This window comes from Chiloscyllium plagiosum, unplaced genomic scaffold (assembly GCF_037043375.1).
Source record: "Chiloscyllium plagiosum isolate Xiang-an unplaced genomic scaffold, Cpla_swu_hap1 HiC_scaffold_12, whole genome shotgun sequence".
In the NCBI taxonomy this organism is placed as follows: domain Eukaryota; kingdom Metazoa; phylum Chordata; class Chondrichthyes; order Orectolobiformes; family Hemiscylliidae; genus Chiloscyllium; species Chiloscyllium plagiosum.
In genome coordinates this window covers 95,629,227-95,642,948 of record NW_028270150.1, presented here as the reverse complement: position 1 = coordinate 95,642,948, position 13,722 = coordinate 95,629,227, and the positions used below count along the sequence as shown (strand labels likewise).

Here is a 13,722-nt window from a genome sequence, read left to right as displayed (position 1 = left end):
GAAGATAACTGGACAAGTGAATGACAATGAGGAGAGGGACACTTAGTACAGGACTGAAGGTCTCATACCTGAATGTACACAGGATCAGGAATAAGGGAAATGAGATTGTGACGCAGATCGAAGTTTGCAGGTATGACATGGTGGGCATCACAGAGACTTGGCTGTAAGGGGTTCAGGTTTGGGAGATGAATATTCAAAGATATACATCCTCTCAAAAAAAAGTGAGGTGGGCCAAGGGAATGGTGATGCCTTATCAGTAAAAAAATAATTTAAATCAATAGTAAGAAATGAAGTAAGGTCAGAAGGTGTAGAATCTGTGTGGGTAGAATTGAGGAATGGCAATTTTTAAAAAAAAAAAATTCTTGGAGTTATGTATAGGCATCCAAACAATAGTCAGGAATTGGGACACAAGATACATCAGGAGATAGAAAAGATGTGCGGGAAAGGCAAAGTTACAGTGATCATGGGGGATTTCAATATGTACGTGGACTGGGAAAATCAGGTTTGTAGTGGATTGCAAGAAAAGGAATTTATGGAATGTCTATGCGATGGCTTTTTGGAGCAGCTTGTGGTGGAGCCCACGGGGGAACAGGCAATTCTGGATTTAGTGTTGTTCAATGAGGCAGACTTGATAAGGCATCTTGAGGTGAAGGAACCCTGAGGAAGCAGTGATCATAATGTGATTAGATTAGATTAGTTTAGATTACTTACAGTGTGGAAACAGGCCCTTTGGCCCAACAAGTCTCCACACCAACCCGCTAAAGCGCAACCCACCCAGACCCATTCCCCGACATTTACCCCTTCACCTAACACTACGGGCGATTTAGCATGGCCAATTCACCTGACCTGCACATTGATTGTGGGAGGAAATCGGAGCACCCGGAGGAAACCCACACAGACACGGTGAGAATGTATATGATTGAATTTACACTGCAATTTGAGAGGGAGAAGATAAAATCCGAGGTAATGTATTACAGCTGATACAGAGGCATGAGGGAGGAGCTGGGGAGAATTGACTGGGAGAGGAGCCGAGCAGGAAAGACAGTGGAACAGCAATGGCAGGAGTTTCTGGGAGTAATTCAGGAGACACAGCAGAGATTCATCCCGAGGGAAAAGGAAGCATGGTACAGGGAGGATGAGGTAACCATGGCTGACTACGGAAGTCTGGGATAGCATAAAAGCAAAAGAGAAAGCATATCATATGGCAAAGGGCAGTGGGAAACCAGAGGATTGGGAAGCAGACAAAAACCAACAGAGGGCAATAAAAAAGAAATAAGGAGGGAGAAGATTAAATATGTGATTATATATAAAATATATTAAACATTTAGAAGGGAGTAAGGCTAATGATGGGAAATGACAGACCGATCAGCCTAGCCTCAGTCGTGGTTGAGATCCGTGAATCCATTGTGAAGGATGAGAGTTCTGATTACTTGTAAGTGTTTGGTAAAATAGGGCAGAGTCGCATGGTCGCATCAAGGGGAGATGAAATCTGCTAGAATTCTTTAATCAAGTAACGAGCAGGTTAGTCCAGGAAAGACAATAGATGTTATCTACCTGGACTTCAAGAAGGCCGTTGAAAAGGTGTTGCACAGGCTGTAAGGCCCATGGTGTTGGAGGCAAGGTGCTGGCATGGATAGAAACCTGGCTGTCTGCCAGGGAGCTGAGAGTGGGGATGAAAGGGTCCTTCTCAGGATGGCAGCTGATGACAACTGGTATTCTGCAAGGCTCAGTGTTGGGGCCACAACTTTTCACTTTATACATTAATGATATCAATGAAGGAACGAAGGGCATTTTGGCTAAGTTTCCAGAAGATACAAAGATATGTAGAGGGAGAGGCAGCATCGAGGAGGCAGGAAGACTGCAGAAGGATTCGGACAGGTTAGGAGAGTGGACAAAGAAGTGGCAGATGGAGCACAATGTGGGAAAGTGTGATGTCATGCACTTTGGTAGGAAGAATAGCAACATGGACTATTGTCTAAATGATGAGAAAATTCAGAAGTCTGAAATACAAAGAGACTTGGAAGTTTTAATTCAGGATTCTCTCCAGGTAAACTTGCAGTTTGAGTCAGTATTTAGGAAGGGAAGTGCAGTAATAACACTTACCTTGAGAGGACAATAATATTAAAGCAGGGATGTACTTCTGAGGCTCTATAAGGCTCTATAAGGCTCTGGTCAGAACACTTTTGGAGTATTGTGCCCAATGTTTGGGCCCATATCTCAGGAAGGTTGTACTGTCCCTGGAATGTGTTCAGAGAAGGTTCACGAGAATATTCCCAGGAGTCAAGGGTCAAGAGTCAAGAGTAGCTTTATTTGTCTTTTCTACCATATACAACCGATACAAGAGTAAGGAGACGGAGTTTCTCCAGGACCAAGTTGCTACATGGATAGCACAAACTACACGATCATACACAGGGCGGCATAAACTGCGTAAGAAGTGCAAAACATGCAAGACACCAGAGTAATTGAAATGAAATGAAAATTACCAGGAATGAAAAGCTTACGCTACGAGGAACATTTGAGGACTCTGGGTCTATATTTAATGGAGGTTAGAATGATGAGGGGGGAATCTAATTGAAACATACAGAATACTGAATGGCCTGGACAGAGTAGATGTTGGGAAGATGTTTCCATTGGTAGGAGAGACTAGGGCCCAAGGGAAAAGCCTGAGAGTAAAGGAAAGACATTTTTGAATGGAGATAATGAGAAATATCTTCAGCCAGAGAGTGATGACTCTGCAGAATTCCCTGCCACAGAAGGCTGTGGAGACCAGGCCATTGGGCATTTTAAGACTGAGATCGATGGATTCTTGAATATCAAGGATTATGGAGAGAAAGTAGGAGAATGGGGCTGAGAAACTCATTACCCATGATTGAACGGCGGACCAGACTCATTGGGCTGAATGGCCTAAATTCTGCTCCTCTGTCTTATAGTCTTATAACATCTGTGTCTTTTGCATATTCTTTCAATAAGATTTTGTTGTCAGATGAGTCAGCTTTACTGAATGAAACTTAACACAATCAGATATTGTTCACTATTTCAGAGTCCCTGTCTTGCCTCATGTGTAGTTGAGTTTAAATAAATTAACGAATCCAAACTCTGTAAACTTCCTTTTAAGACTGACAAAGTATTTGTGGCAACACGTACAACATGTAATTCACCTCACTGTGCAATAGATTGTGGAATGATCTTCCAGGTAACAATGGAGGCAGGCTCATTGATGACTTGTATAGAAGAGTAATGTGGGCTCTTCATTAACAAGGGACTCAATGGAGATGGAAAGTAGGTGGAAAAGGGGATTAAGGCTGTAGCTGGATCAACCATGAACTGATCAATGGCAGATCGGACTCAAGGACTAACTGACCTACTCTTCATTCATATTTGTTTGTTCACAGGTATCCCAGAGAGAGAGCAGACCAAACTCGCGGTCTCTTTGTTACATACGCTAGAGCGGGCAGATTGACCCTACTGTGTCAGTGTCACGTACTTTATGTAGAGCAGATTGAATGCACTATGTCTATATTATTGTCCCAGAGAGAACAGACCAATCACACTGTGTCTGTAGTAGAGCACCAGGACTGCCAACTGAACATACTCAGTCTGTATTACAGAGAATGGAAAGAGCAGACTCCCCTCACTGTGTCTGTATCACTGACCCCACGGAGAGTGGATTGGATGGATTCTGAGACAGAACACATTCCTAATCCCTGAATCCTTCAATCCACCTCAGCATTTAATGAATTTCAACGTTTGGGTAAAAGGGTATTTTACCATGTTCTTCAGCTGTTTCCTGAACTTAGTCTGGGTCACAACATATATACAAGTGTTTGTGCAGCAACTTAGGAGCTGGAGAATGAATCCGATATCTCGGACAAAATAATGTAGACATATGGCCCGATACCCCATCCAAAACATTCGGCTCCATAGAGAGTATATCATAAATACTGACCATAACAGGATGAAATTTCCCGAGATAACAAGCAGTAAAATGATGGACTTCCTTCGAGTCCCCATTTCTGGGTCACTGGGATTCTCCCCACTGCTGTGAGCCCGAAGTCTCCTGCGGGCTCTGCTGGCCACTAAAATGTGCCTGACACTTAAAGCATTGAGCAGCAGAATCAGAACAAATGGCACTGCTGGGTTCAGGATATAATGAAGGCACTCGATTGTTCCCCAGACTGGAGATGACAGAATATCAGTTGGTACTGAACAAAACCAAGGCTGATTCCGGAGCAAATACTGAGATGTGAACATAAAGTACCAGAAAATGTTCTTCAAACCACTCAGCACAGTCACTGTTCCCAGAACCACAGCTGCTGTCTTCTCAGTACAAAATTTAATTCGAAGATTTGGGCAGCAAATGGCCACATATCGATCAAAGGTGAAAGTGACGGTAAACCAGACAGAACAGTCAGTGGCTGCATAAAGGAAGACAGCGTGGATATTACAGATGGGGATGGACCGTATGAAACGTAACTCTCTCTTATAAATAATTGGAATGTGTCTCAGTAACAGATCGAGGATAATAACCAGTATATCTGCTGCTGACATCGCCACCAGGTGTCGAGTAATACATTTTGAAAGACCACACTTTCCTTTCGACAAAATTATAATTGTTATGGTGTTTGCTGTGTGGAAGGAAAATAGACAGGAAAATTAGTCAAGCTGGTAGAAAGCTTACCAATTACAAAGAGTACATTGTGTGATTTCTGTATGTGTCTCTCTTTCTAAAAATGTTTTGAGGTATTTATACTCATGTTTATGCATTCTACTGGATCCAAAAAATCAGCTATTAATTAGGAACTCATATTTGGGATGAAACTGAAAATAAGGAAATGCAAGCGATTATGTGAAGATTGACACTACGCTGACAGGTTATTGAAGTGTAAACAAGGGAATGCAGGAAATATCACAAAGACCATGGGAGGTATGTTTCAGTTTCTGAAGTGGAACAGAGATCATTGACCCTGTATTAGAATGGAGAAAACATCCAGGTTTTCATCTTTACAGAGTCATTCAGAATTAATGTGGAAAGGTCAGCCCAGGTTCCCCTTCATTCGTATCTGATGACCATGGTGGGTATCAGCACACATGTCCTGCTCCTGATCATTATCTAATGAAGGTGGATTAATACAGGGGTATCTCAGTCCATGATATCCTCTGGTACCTATTCAGAAGTAGTTTCCTTGTGCAGCTGATTACCTATTGATTTGAGATGGTAGACGTTGCTACTTTGGAAGATTCTATCAAAGGGCTCTTACACATCTTCCACATGCCGCACATTGCTGCTGGGGCGCAGTGATGGTGGAAGCTGGCAATGTTTGTGGATGTGGTGCCAGTCAAGGGCACTGCTTTATTATCAAGTTTCTTGAGAGGTTTTGGAGCAAACCTCACCCAGACAATTGGGGAGTATTCATTCACACTCATGACTTGCTCTTTGTAGATAGTGGGCAGACTTTGGAGAGTCAGGAGGTGAGGTATATATCATGGAAGCACCAATATCTGACATGGTCTTGAAACATTGGTATTTATATAACTGGTCCAGCTCAGACTGTGGTCTATTGCAACCTCTCGCCCACTCCCCCAGGACGCTGACACTGAGGAATTTATTGATATGAAGAGAAATGGTTACAATCTCTCTTTTTGGAGATACCTGACACTTATGCAGTGGAGGCTGGGACGCTAAATGTCTTCAAGGCAGAAATTGATAAATTCTTGATGTCACAATGAATTAAGGGCTACGGGGAGAATGCGGGTAAGTGGAGTTGAAATTCCCATCAGCCATGATTGAATGGCGGAGTGGACTCGATGGGCCGAATGGCCTTACTTCCGCTCCTATGTCTTATGGTCTTATGGTCTTGTGTGGAGCAAATGCTACCTGTCAGCTCAGGCCGGAATATTGTTCAAATGTTGTTTCATATAGACATTGTGTCTGACAAGGAGAAATGGAGGACTGCAAATTCTGGAGATCAGAGTCAAAGAGTGTGGTGCTGGAAAGGCACAGCTGGTCAGGTAGCATCCATGGAGCAGGAGAATCGACGTTTGAGGAATCATGATAAAAGGCTAATGCTCTAAACATCGATTGCCCTGCTCCGCGGATGCAGCCTGACTGGCTGCGCCTTTCCAGCACCACACTCATCAATAGTGACTGTCAAGACAGGAAAGGGACTAAATTTTGTGGAACTATCAACAAACATCCTGAATTCTGACCTTATGATGGAGGGATTGTCCATGATGAAGCAGCTGAAGATAACTGGGCCTCGGACACTTCCCTGAGGAACTCCTGCAGAGGTGTCCTGGAGCTGAGGTGACTGACTTCCAACAACCACACCCATCCTCCAATGTGCCAGGAATGACTCCAACCAATGGGAGCTTCATTCCATTTCTCATTATTTTAGTCTTCCTTAAGGTCAGACTTGGTCACTTACAGCAATGATGCCAAGTACAGTCACTCTCACCTCACCTCAGGAGTCCAGCTCTTTTGTCCTTGTTTGGATATTAGTTGTTATGAGGTCTGGTGCTGAGCAACCCTGCAGAGCTGCACACCAGTGAACAAGTTATTGCTGAGGGAGTGCAGCTCAGTTGCACTCTTGATAACATCTTCAACCATGTTGCTGTTAATTCCAATTAGACTAGTGGAGTGGTTTTATCTGGATTTAATTTGTTATACTCTTAGATATTTAACCATTTAAATCCCTATATTAATAGGTGGTTGGCAGTTTGTAACTGCATTGGACCAGTTCAACTCAGGGCATGATGAGTATTGGAGCCATTTACACTGGTAAGGTATTTTCAGGACCATTGTTATATACATTGCCCATTGCCTTAGCTGTTTGTTGTGTTAGCTCCTGGTGAGCACTGGAGAGCCTCTACTGAAGCACAATCCAGCATGCGGTCTACACACCCAGGAAAGGAAAAGGGAGATCAGGTTTAATCATCACTCAGTTATCAGAAGGAAGCCATTCAGCCCATCGTATCTGCATGGGCTGTCTATACGTGTTGACACAGTGGCGAGCACATGCCTTTTGCCCATCACCCTGCAGATTGATTCGATTTCAATAATCATTCAATTATCTCTTCATTACCTCAATACAACCGGACCAAGGCTCCTTCTCATCTACCGTCAAGTTGATTGGTTATTAGAAATGGAACCTGAAAATTTATTATTTGTCAGAAATAGAAACCATCAGCTCAACATATTCTCTTTCACAGCATACCCAGTGATCCAAACTTGCAGCAATATTCTGTAGTTTATTAGGTCAGACTAAACTTGTGGAGCGATAAGTGAACATTTCAGGTCGTTGCTGTTCCATCATCACTCCCAGCCTTTTCTGTTCTTATTTCTGATTCCCAGCACCTGCAGTATTTTGCTTTAGTTCATTCATTTTGTAACTTAACATTAATATTGACAGAATGGTCCATTTCTCTGAAGTCTCAGGAACCGTTTTGAGTGACCACAATATGATTCTTGGCATGCTTTCTGTACTGCATGGTGAAAGATGAGATTTACAAAGAGTCATGAATTGCAAAACATCTCAAACAGGTCATAGGTCACTGTACCTCAGTGTAGGATTTATTTTATTTTAGCACTGTCAGAACATGGTGATCATATCCTTCGGTATAAAATTATATCCCATTTGTAATATAGCCATAGAGTGAGATCGATGAGCTCAACTGAACATTAATTACAATTTTGTACAAGTCAAGTGATGGGGTAAGATAATGGAAAAGGTCGATTCAGAGGATGTAAAGATCTTTATTTCAAAGTTGGTAAAACGTGGATTTGCAAATTAACCAGTGACACCTGCAGACTGGAGCAGCCAAAATAGTCGTGAAAAGGGCATGTCCATCATAGTCTCAAAAATTGGTAATTTTAATAAATAAACAGCAAGAAAAACAGATTTAAAAACCAGAGTATTATCACAGAAATGACAGTTATTAAACAAATTAATCAACTGATTGAGTAGATACAGCGCTTTATTCAATATAACGCAGAACAAGTGGCTAACTGTGTATAGAGTAATGTTTTGTCAGACACTAAACATATATCCCGAGAGAAAGGCAGCGATAGGCTGCAGTTAAGAGACAAGGTTGAGGACTGAGGCTTGAGGACGGGTGTTCCATTGTGAATGTGACAACTGACCACTGCCCTTTGCTCAGTATCACAACATTGTCTTTACTGTGGGAAATATAATCAAGTCTGTGAGATATTTGAAAACGCCCATTATACTCATGTGGTTGTGGAGCTAATCCAACTGAAAGTCCCTTCTGATGAGCTCTCCCAACTTGGTGTGTATTTGCAATTAACCTGACAGCGAAGGTCAGAAGTTATATCAGTTTTAATCAGATTAAAGTCATTACAGTCAGGGCAATAAGGAAAAGATAAGATGATAGAAAGCAAACAGGAAATGCTGGAAATTCTCAGCAGCTCTGGCAGTGCCGGTGAGGAGACAGAGTTAACATTTCAGGCTGCTAACCCTTTGTCAGAACGGGAAATGTACTGAAACAGGATTTAAACCAGTCATGGAAAGGAAGGAACAACAAATGAAAAGATCTGTGGTAACCCGGGAGACAGGAGACATTAGATGGGAGAAGGGATGAAAACGAAAAGCAAAATGGGATTGTACCAGGACAAGTAAAGGAGCAAAAATTATAAATAGGAAAATCCAAAATCATCATCAAAGATGTTTCCCAAAAAATGTAACAATGTTTATAGTTAACACTGAGGTCAACAACTTCAGATTAAAAGCTCGAAACCGTTCTTTGGTTGTGACAGTGATGATTTTGCGTTTATACTTCAAGATATATATCTTTTCTCTCTTTAGCATTGTGTCTTTTTTCACTTAATCTCTCCTGTCTTCCACCCAAGTAGAGACCTTTCCATGTTCTCCCCAGCCATCTCATTTCCCTGCCTAATTTAAATAAATACCCCTGACCACTCTGAGTTCTGACTCCAGGTCTCTAACCTGAATTCCTGCCTGTCCCCCTCTCCATGGATGCTGCCTGATCTGTTGAGTACTTTGGGAGTTGTGGTTTTATTTCAGGTTGGCAGAATCTGCGGTATTTTACTCCACACGGGGAGTTAAATGTTGGACTGGCTGAAAGATTCCCTCACCTCTAATAGGCCGGACAGAATTCAATTGCAATAAAACTATGATTGGAAATGAGTCCACTGCAAAATCAATGAAAACATAATCACAACTGACACCTCATTGTAAATCAGGGAAGTTGTACATCAGGTTTGGAGCAAAAGGAACACCTGAGGATGAGACAGGGATTTCCCCAGTAGATTGAGAAGGAAATAAACTAACAGGATCATATTGAATGGAAAAAAAAACAGATTACTCCATATCATTGAGGATTGTTAGAAGGTTCAGGTGGACTGTAATCAGGGTTGTGTTGAATATGTATTTTACAGACTGCAGGCTGAGAAACATCAGTGCTCCCCTATTGTTCCACGGGGCTGGTGAGGTACACTCATGGTTCTAACTCTGCATTATAGGGCAACATTTCAATCTTTGATGATATGACACGTGGAAATAAGTGAGGAAAATTGTCCAGGATATCAGGATCCATTGACAGATGAGCAGATGTATGACAAATGTGTGAGATAATGCATCTTGTTCGGAAGAGTATTTATTATCTGGGTGCACACATGGTCACAGAGCCCAGCAATAGCTTTGTCAGTGACTAGATTGAGTTCTGTAAGGCCACCATCAGGTTTAGAGAGTGGACACTCTCGAACAGTCGAAGGTATTGTTTGGACTGTACCGTATCTGTAGCATCAGATGGTCTCTGCATTCTCACTGATGTTGGTATCTGCACAGAGGACCTAGCCAGGCTGGGAACAGTGTAAAACAGCCCACTGTTGCCATGGGAGATGAAAGCGATTGGATATGTAGTGGGGTCTATAATGAGGGATTGGTTTCTGGCTGATGTTCTCTCCTGCCAATCCTCCTGCCATGTGTCCTCAGCTCTGGGCCATAGAATCATAGAGTCATAGAGCACACAAACAGACCTTTCAGTCCAACTGGTCCATGCCAACCATGTTTCCTGAACGGAGTTACTCCTATTTGCCTGTATTTGTCCCATATCCCTCTGAACCTTTCCGATCCATATATCTGTTCAAAATTGCTTTAACTGTTGTCATTGTCAAAAATACTAACACTTCTTCTGGTAGCTCTTTCCATAGAAATGCCACACTTAGTGTGATAAAGTTGTCCCTTAGCTCCCGTTTAAATCATTTCTTTCATCACCTTAAACCTATACCCTCTGATTGTGGACAAGTTGGACAAATGCCTTCTTCATCACCCTGTCTACCTGTGATGCCAGTTTCAAGGTACTAGGTACCTGTACCCCTTGGTTTCTCTGTTCGACAACTCTCCCCATGGCCCTCCCATTAACTGTGCTGACTCCTTGGTGTGGTTAACTACATGGGGGTAGTGTGTAGGAAGGTGTATTGCAGGTGAGTTGAGCAGGTCATTGAATAAGCTTGTGTTGGAGTAGACCTTCTCCAGTACAAATACAGGAACACTCTCTCATAGCCGATAGTCATGGCACCGAGACTCTTGCCTGGTTTTGGATTTTGTCAGACATTGATTTTGACGTACTGGGCAGTTTGGACAAAAATGAGAGCATGGGTCATTTGAAGCATGGATATAGATTGGCGCACAAGCAGTGAAACAAGTAACAAGTCCAGGAAAATGCATTATCCGGGTAAGTTAATCATAATTGAGCAACAGTTTTGAGAAACAATGTAAGGCACACTCTAAAAGGTTCCAGTTTGACTACAACTCTATGTTTCTAGCTGCCAGTCTTGAGAGAGCATACTTGTTTACGCCTGATGTAGCAGGAAATGGGGGTCGGTGAGTGGCTTGGTCAGATATGTTGGTCAGGATGAGGAACTGAGATGAAAATGTGTTGCTGGAAAAGCGCAGCAGGTCAGGCAGCATCCAGGGAACAGGAGAATCGACGTTTCGGGCATAAGCCCTTCTTCAGGAAACCTGAAGAAGGGCTTATGCCTGAAACATCGATTCTCCTGTTCCTTGGATGCTGCCTGACCTGCTGCGCTTTTCCAGCAACACATTTTCAGCTCTGATCTCCAGCATCTGCAGTCCTCACTTTCTCCTTGAGGAACTGAGATGGTGAGTTGACTGAAAAGGTCCCTGTGATGAGACACATTGTGGAAATGGTGGTCACCAGAATCAGTGCCAGGAAAGAGCATGAGGTTGACAAAGCTTGGTTTCAAATCCCTCCTATCGGAAAGATGTTGTGAAACCTGAAAGGGTTCAGAAAGGATTAACAAGGATGTTGCTAGGGTTGAAGGATTTGCGCTATAAGGAGGGTCTGAATAGGCTAAGGCTGTTTTCCCTGGAGTGTTAGAGACTGAAGGGTGACCTTATAGAGGTTTATAAAATCATGAGCAGTATAGATAGGGTAAAAAGACAAGGTCTTTTCCTTGGTGTGGGGGAGTCCAGAACTGAACGGCATGGTTTTAAGGTGAGAGGGGAAAAAGGTAAAAGGAATCTAAGGGGCAACTTTTTCATGCAGAGGGTGGTGCATATATGGAATCAGCTGCCAGAGGAAGGGTTGGAACCTGGTACAATTACAACATTTGGATAGGTATATGAATAGGAAGGGTTTAGAGGGATATGGGTCAAGTGTTGGCAAATGGGACTAGATTAGGTTAGGATATCTGGCCAGCATGGATGAGTTGGACCGAATGAGCTGTTTCCATGCTGTACATCTCTCTAACTCTTTGACTCTAAATGGATTGTTAAGATTCTGAACAATCTCACTGATCCTCATGACTTGGCCAAGGATGGGGTGAGAGTCAGTGGATAGGGGTTAATGTCAAGAACATTAATAAAGTGAAACATGATTTTCAGATCTAATGGGCAGACATATCCTCAGCAGGAACAACAGCAACAGCAGCGAGGAGGACAGAGGAACTGGCAGTGAAAGCGATGCAGTTAAAGATAGTTCTAAGAGTTAATAGAAGAGCTAGAGACTTACCAGGAACACCAACAATAACAAGGGTGGGATAGTAAATGTGTTGAATAACCAGGAGTATATAACGGATCCGAGTTGTTAATGACATCAAGTGGTAATTTGCAGAAATATAATCAATTGTTGTTGAGAAACTCCTGCCCATTGTTGTAAAATTCCGATCTTCTGTGTTCAGATTCCAACCCATGGTTATAAAATTCTGATCTTTTGTTCTCACATTTGAATCTCTCTTCTCCCGAGCTCCCAGTCTCTGGAGCTGCCGGTCCTGTTAGTGCTGGAGGTGATGCTGGAGGTGATGCTGGAGGTGATGCTGTCACTGATACTATAGCTTTGTACAGTGTAAGGAATTTGTAATTAATAGAAGAGGGAAACCCTCCTGGGACACAGTTGTCGTCCATGGAGTTTGACATTAATTACAGTCACTGAATAAACAGGACCAGTTAATCCTTTCAATCCAGTAAAGTATTCCCCAGTGGAATAAGATTTGTACCCACCTTGGATTGCATGTAGATGAGTTACTGAGAGAAGAAAAGATAAAGGCATTGAGATTAATCTTTCATTTCTCTGGAGATATTGAAGTGGTTCAAAAGAAATGGATGGTTACAAACAATACACACCTGTTCAAAAAAATGCGAGAGAAATAATTGCTGTCCTTCAGCCAATCATAAGGACATAAGAACGAGGAGCAGGATTAGGTGGTCTGCCCCTTCAAGCCTGCTCCTCCATTCAATAAGATCATGGCTGGTCTTTTCATGGCGTCAGCTCCACTTACCCGCCCTCTCATTGTATCCCTTCATTCCTTTCTTTTACAAGAAATATTGACCTTCACTTTAAAAACGTTTACTGAACTAGCGTCAACTGCTTCCCTGGGCAAGGAATTCCATAGATTACCAACCCTCTGGGCGAAGACGTTCCTTCTCAATTTAGTCCTAAATCTGCTCCCTCAAATCTTGAGGCTATACCCTCTCATCTTAGTTTCACCTGCCAGTGGAAACATCCTCTCTACTTCAATCTTATCTATTCTCTTCATAATTTTATATGTTTCTATAAGACCGCCCTCATTCTTCTGTATCCCGATTAATATAATCCTAATCCACTCAGTCTCTCCTCATAAACCAGCCCCCTCAACTTTGAATCAACCTTGTGAACCTCTTCTACACCCCTCCACTTCCAGTATATTCTTCCTCAAGTAAGGAGACCAAAACTGCACACAGTATTCCAGGTGTGGCCTCACCAGTACCTTGTACAGCTGCAACATTACCTCTCTGCTTTTAAACTCAATCCCTTTAGCAGTGAAGGACAAAATACCATTTGCCTTCCTAATTACTTGTTGTACCTGCAGACCAACCCTCTGTGATTCATGCACAAGGACACCCTGGTCCCTCTGCATAGCAGCAAGCTGCAACTTTTTTACCATTCAAGTAATAATCTGTTTTACTGTTACTCCGACCAAAATGGATGACTTCACATTTATTAACATTGTATTCCATCTGGCAGATCTTTGCCCGCTCACTCAGCCCACTCACTCAGTGTATCTATGTTCCTCTGTAAAGTTTCATAGTCCTCTGTATACTTGCTCTGCCAATCATCTTCGTGTCACCTGCAAATCTTAGACACCCTACACGTGGTCCCCAACTCCAAATCATCGATATAAATTGTAAATAATTGCTGTCCCAACACTGATCCCTGAGACACATCCCTAGTCACTGATTACCA

At 42.6% G+C, this 13,722-nt stretch overlaps 1 protein-coding gene across 1 annotated transcript; it reads right to left on the bottom strand.

Annotated features, from left to right (window-relative positions):
- Positions 1–3,723: 3,723 nt before the first annotated feature.
- Positions 3,724–12,193, bottom strand: LOC148148600 (putative G protein-coupled receptor 139). The gene is made up of 2 exons (XM_087992334.1): positions 12,013–12,193; positions 3,724–4,625 (listed from the first exon to the last, which is right to left on the bottom strand). Exons 1-2 carry the CDS (start codon positions 12,191–12,193, stop codon positions 3,724–3,726), a joined length of 1,083 nt encoding a protein of 360 aa, XP_087848460.1.
- Positions 12,194–13,722: the final 1,529 nt, after the last annotated feature.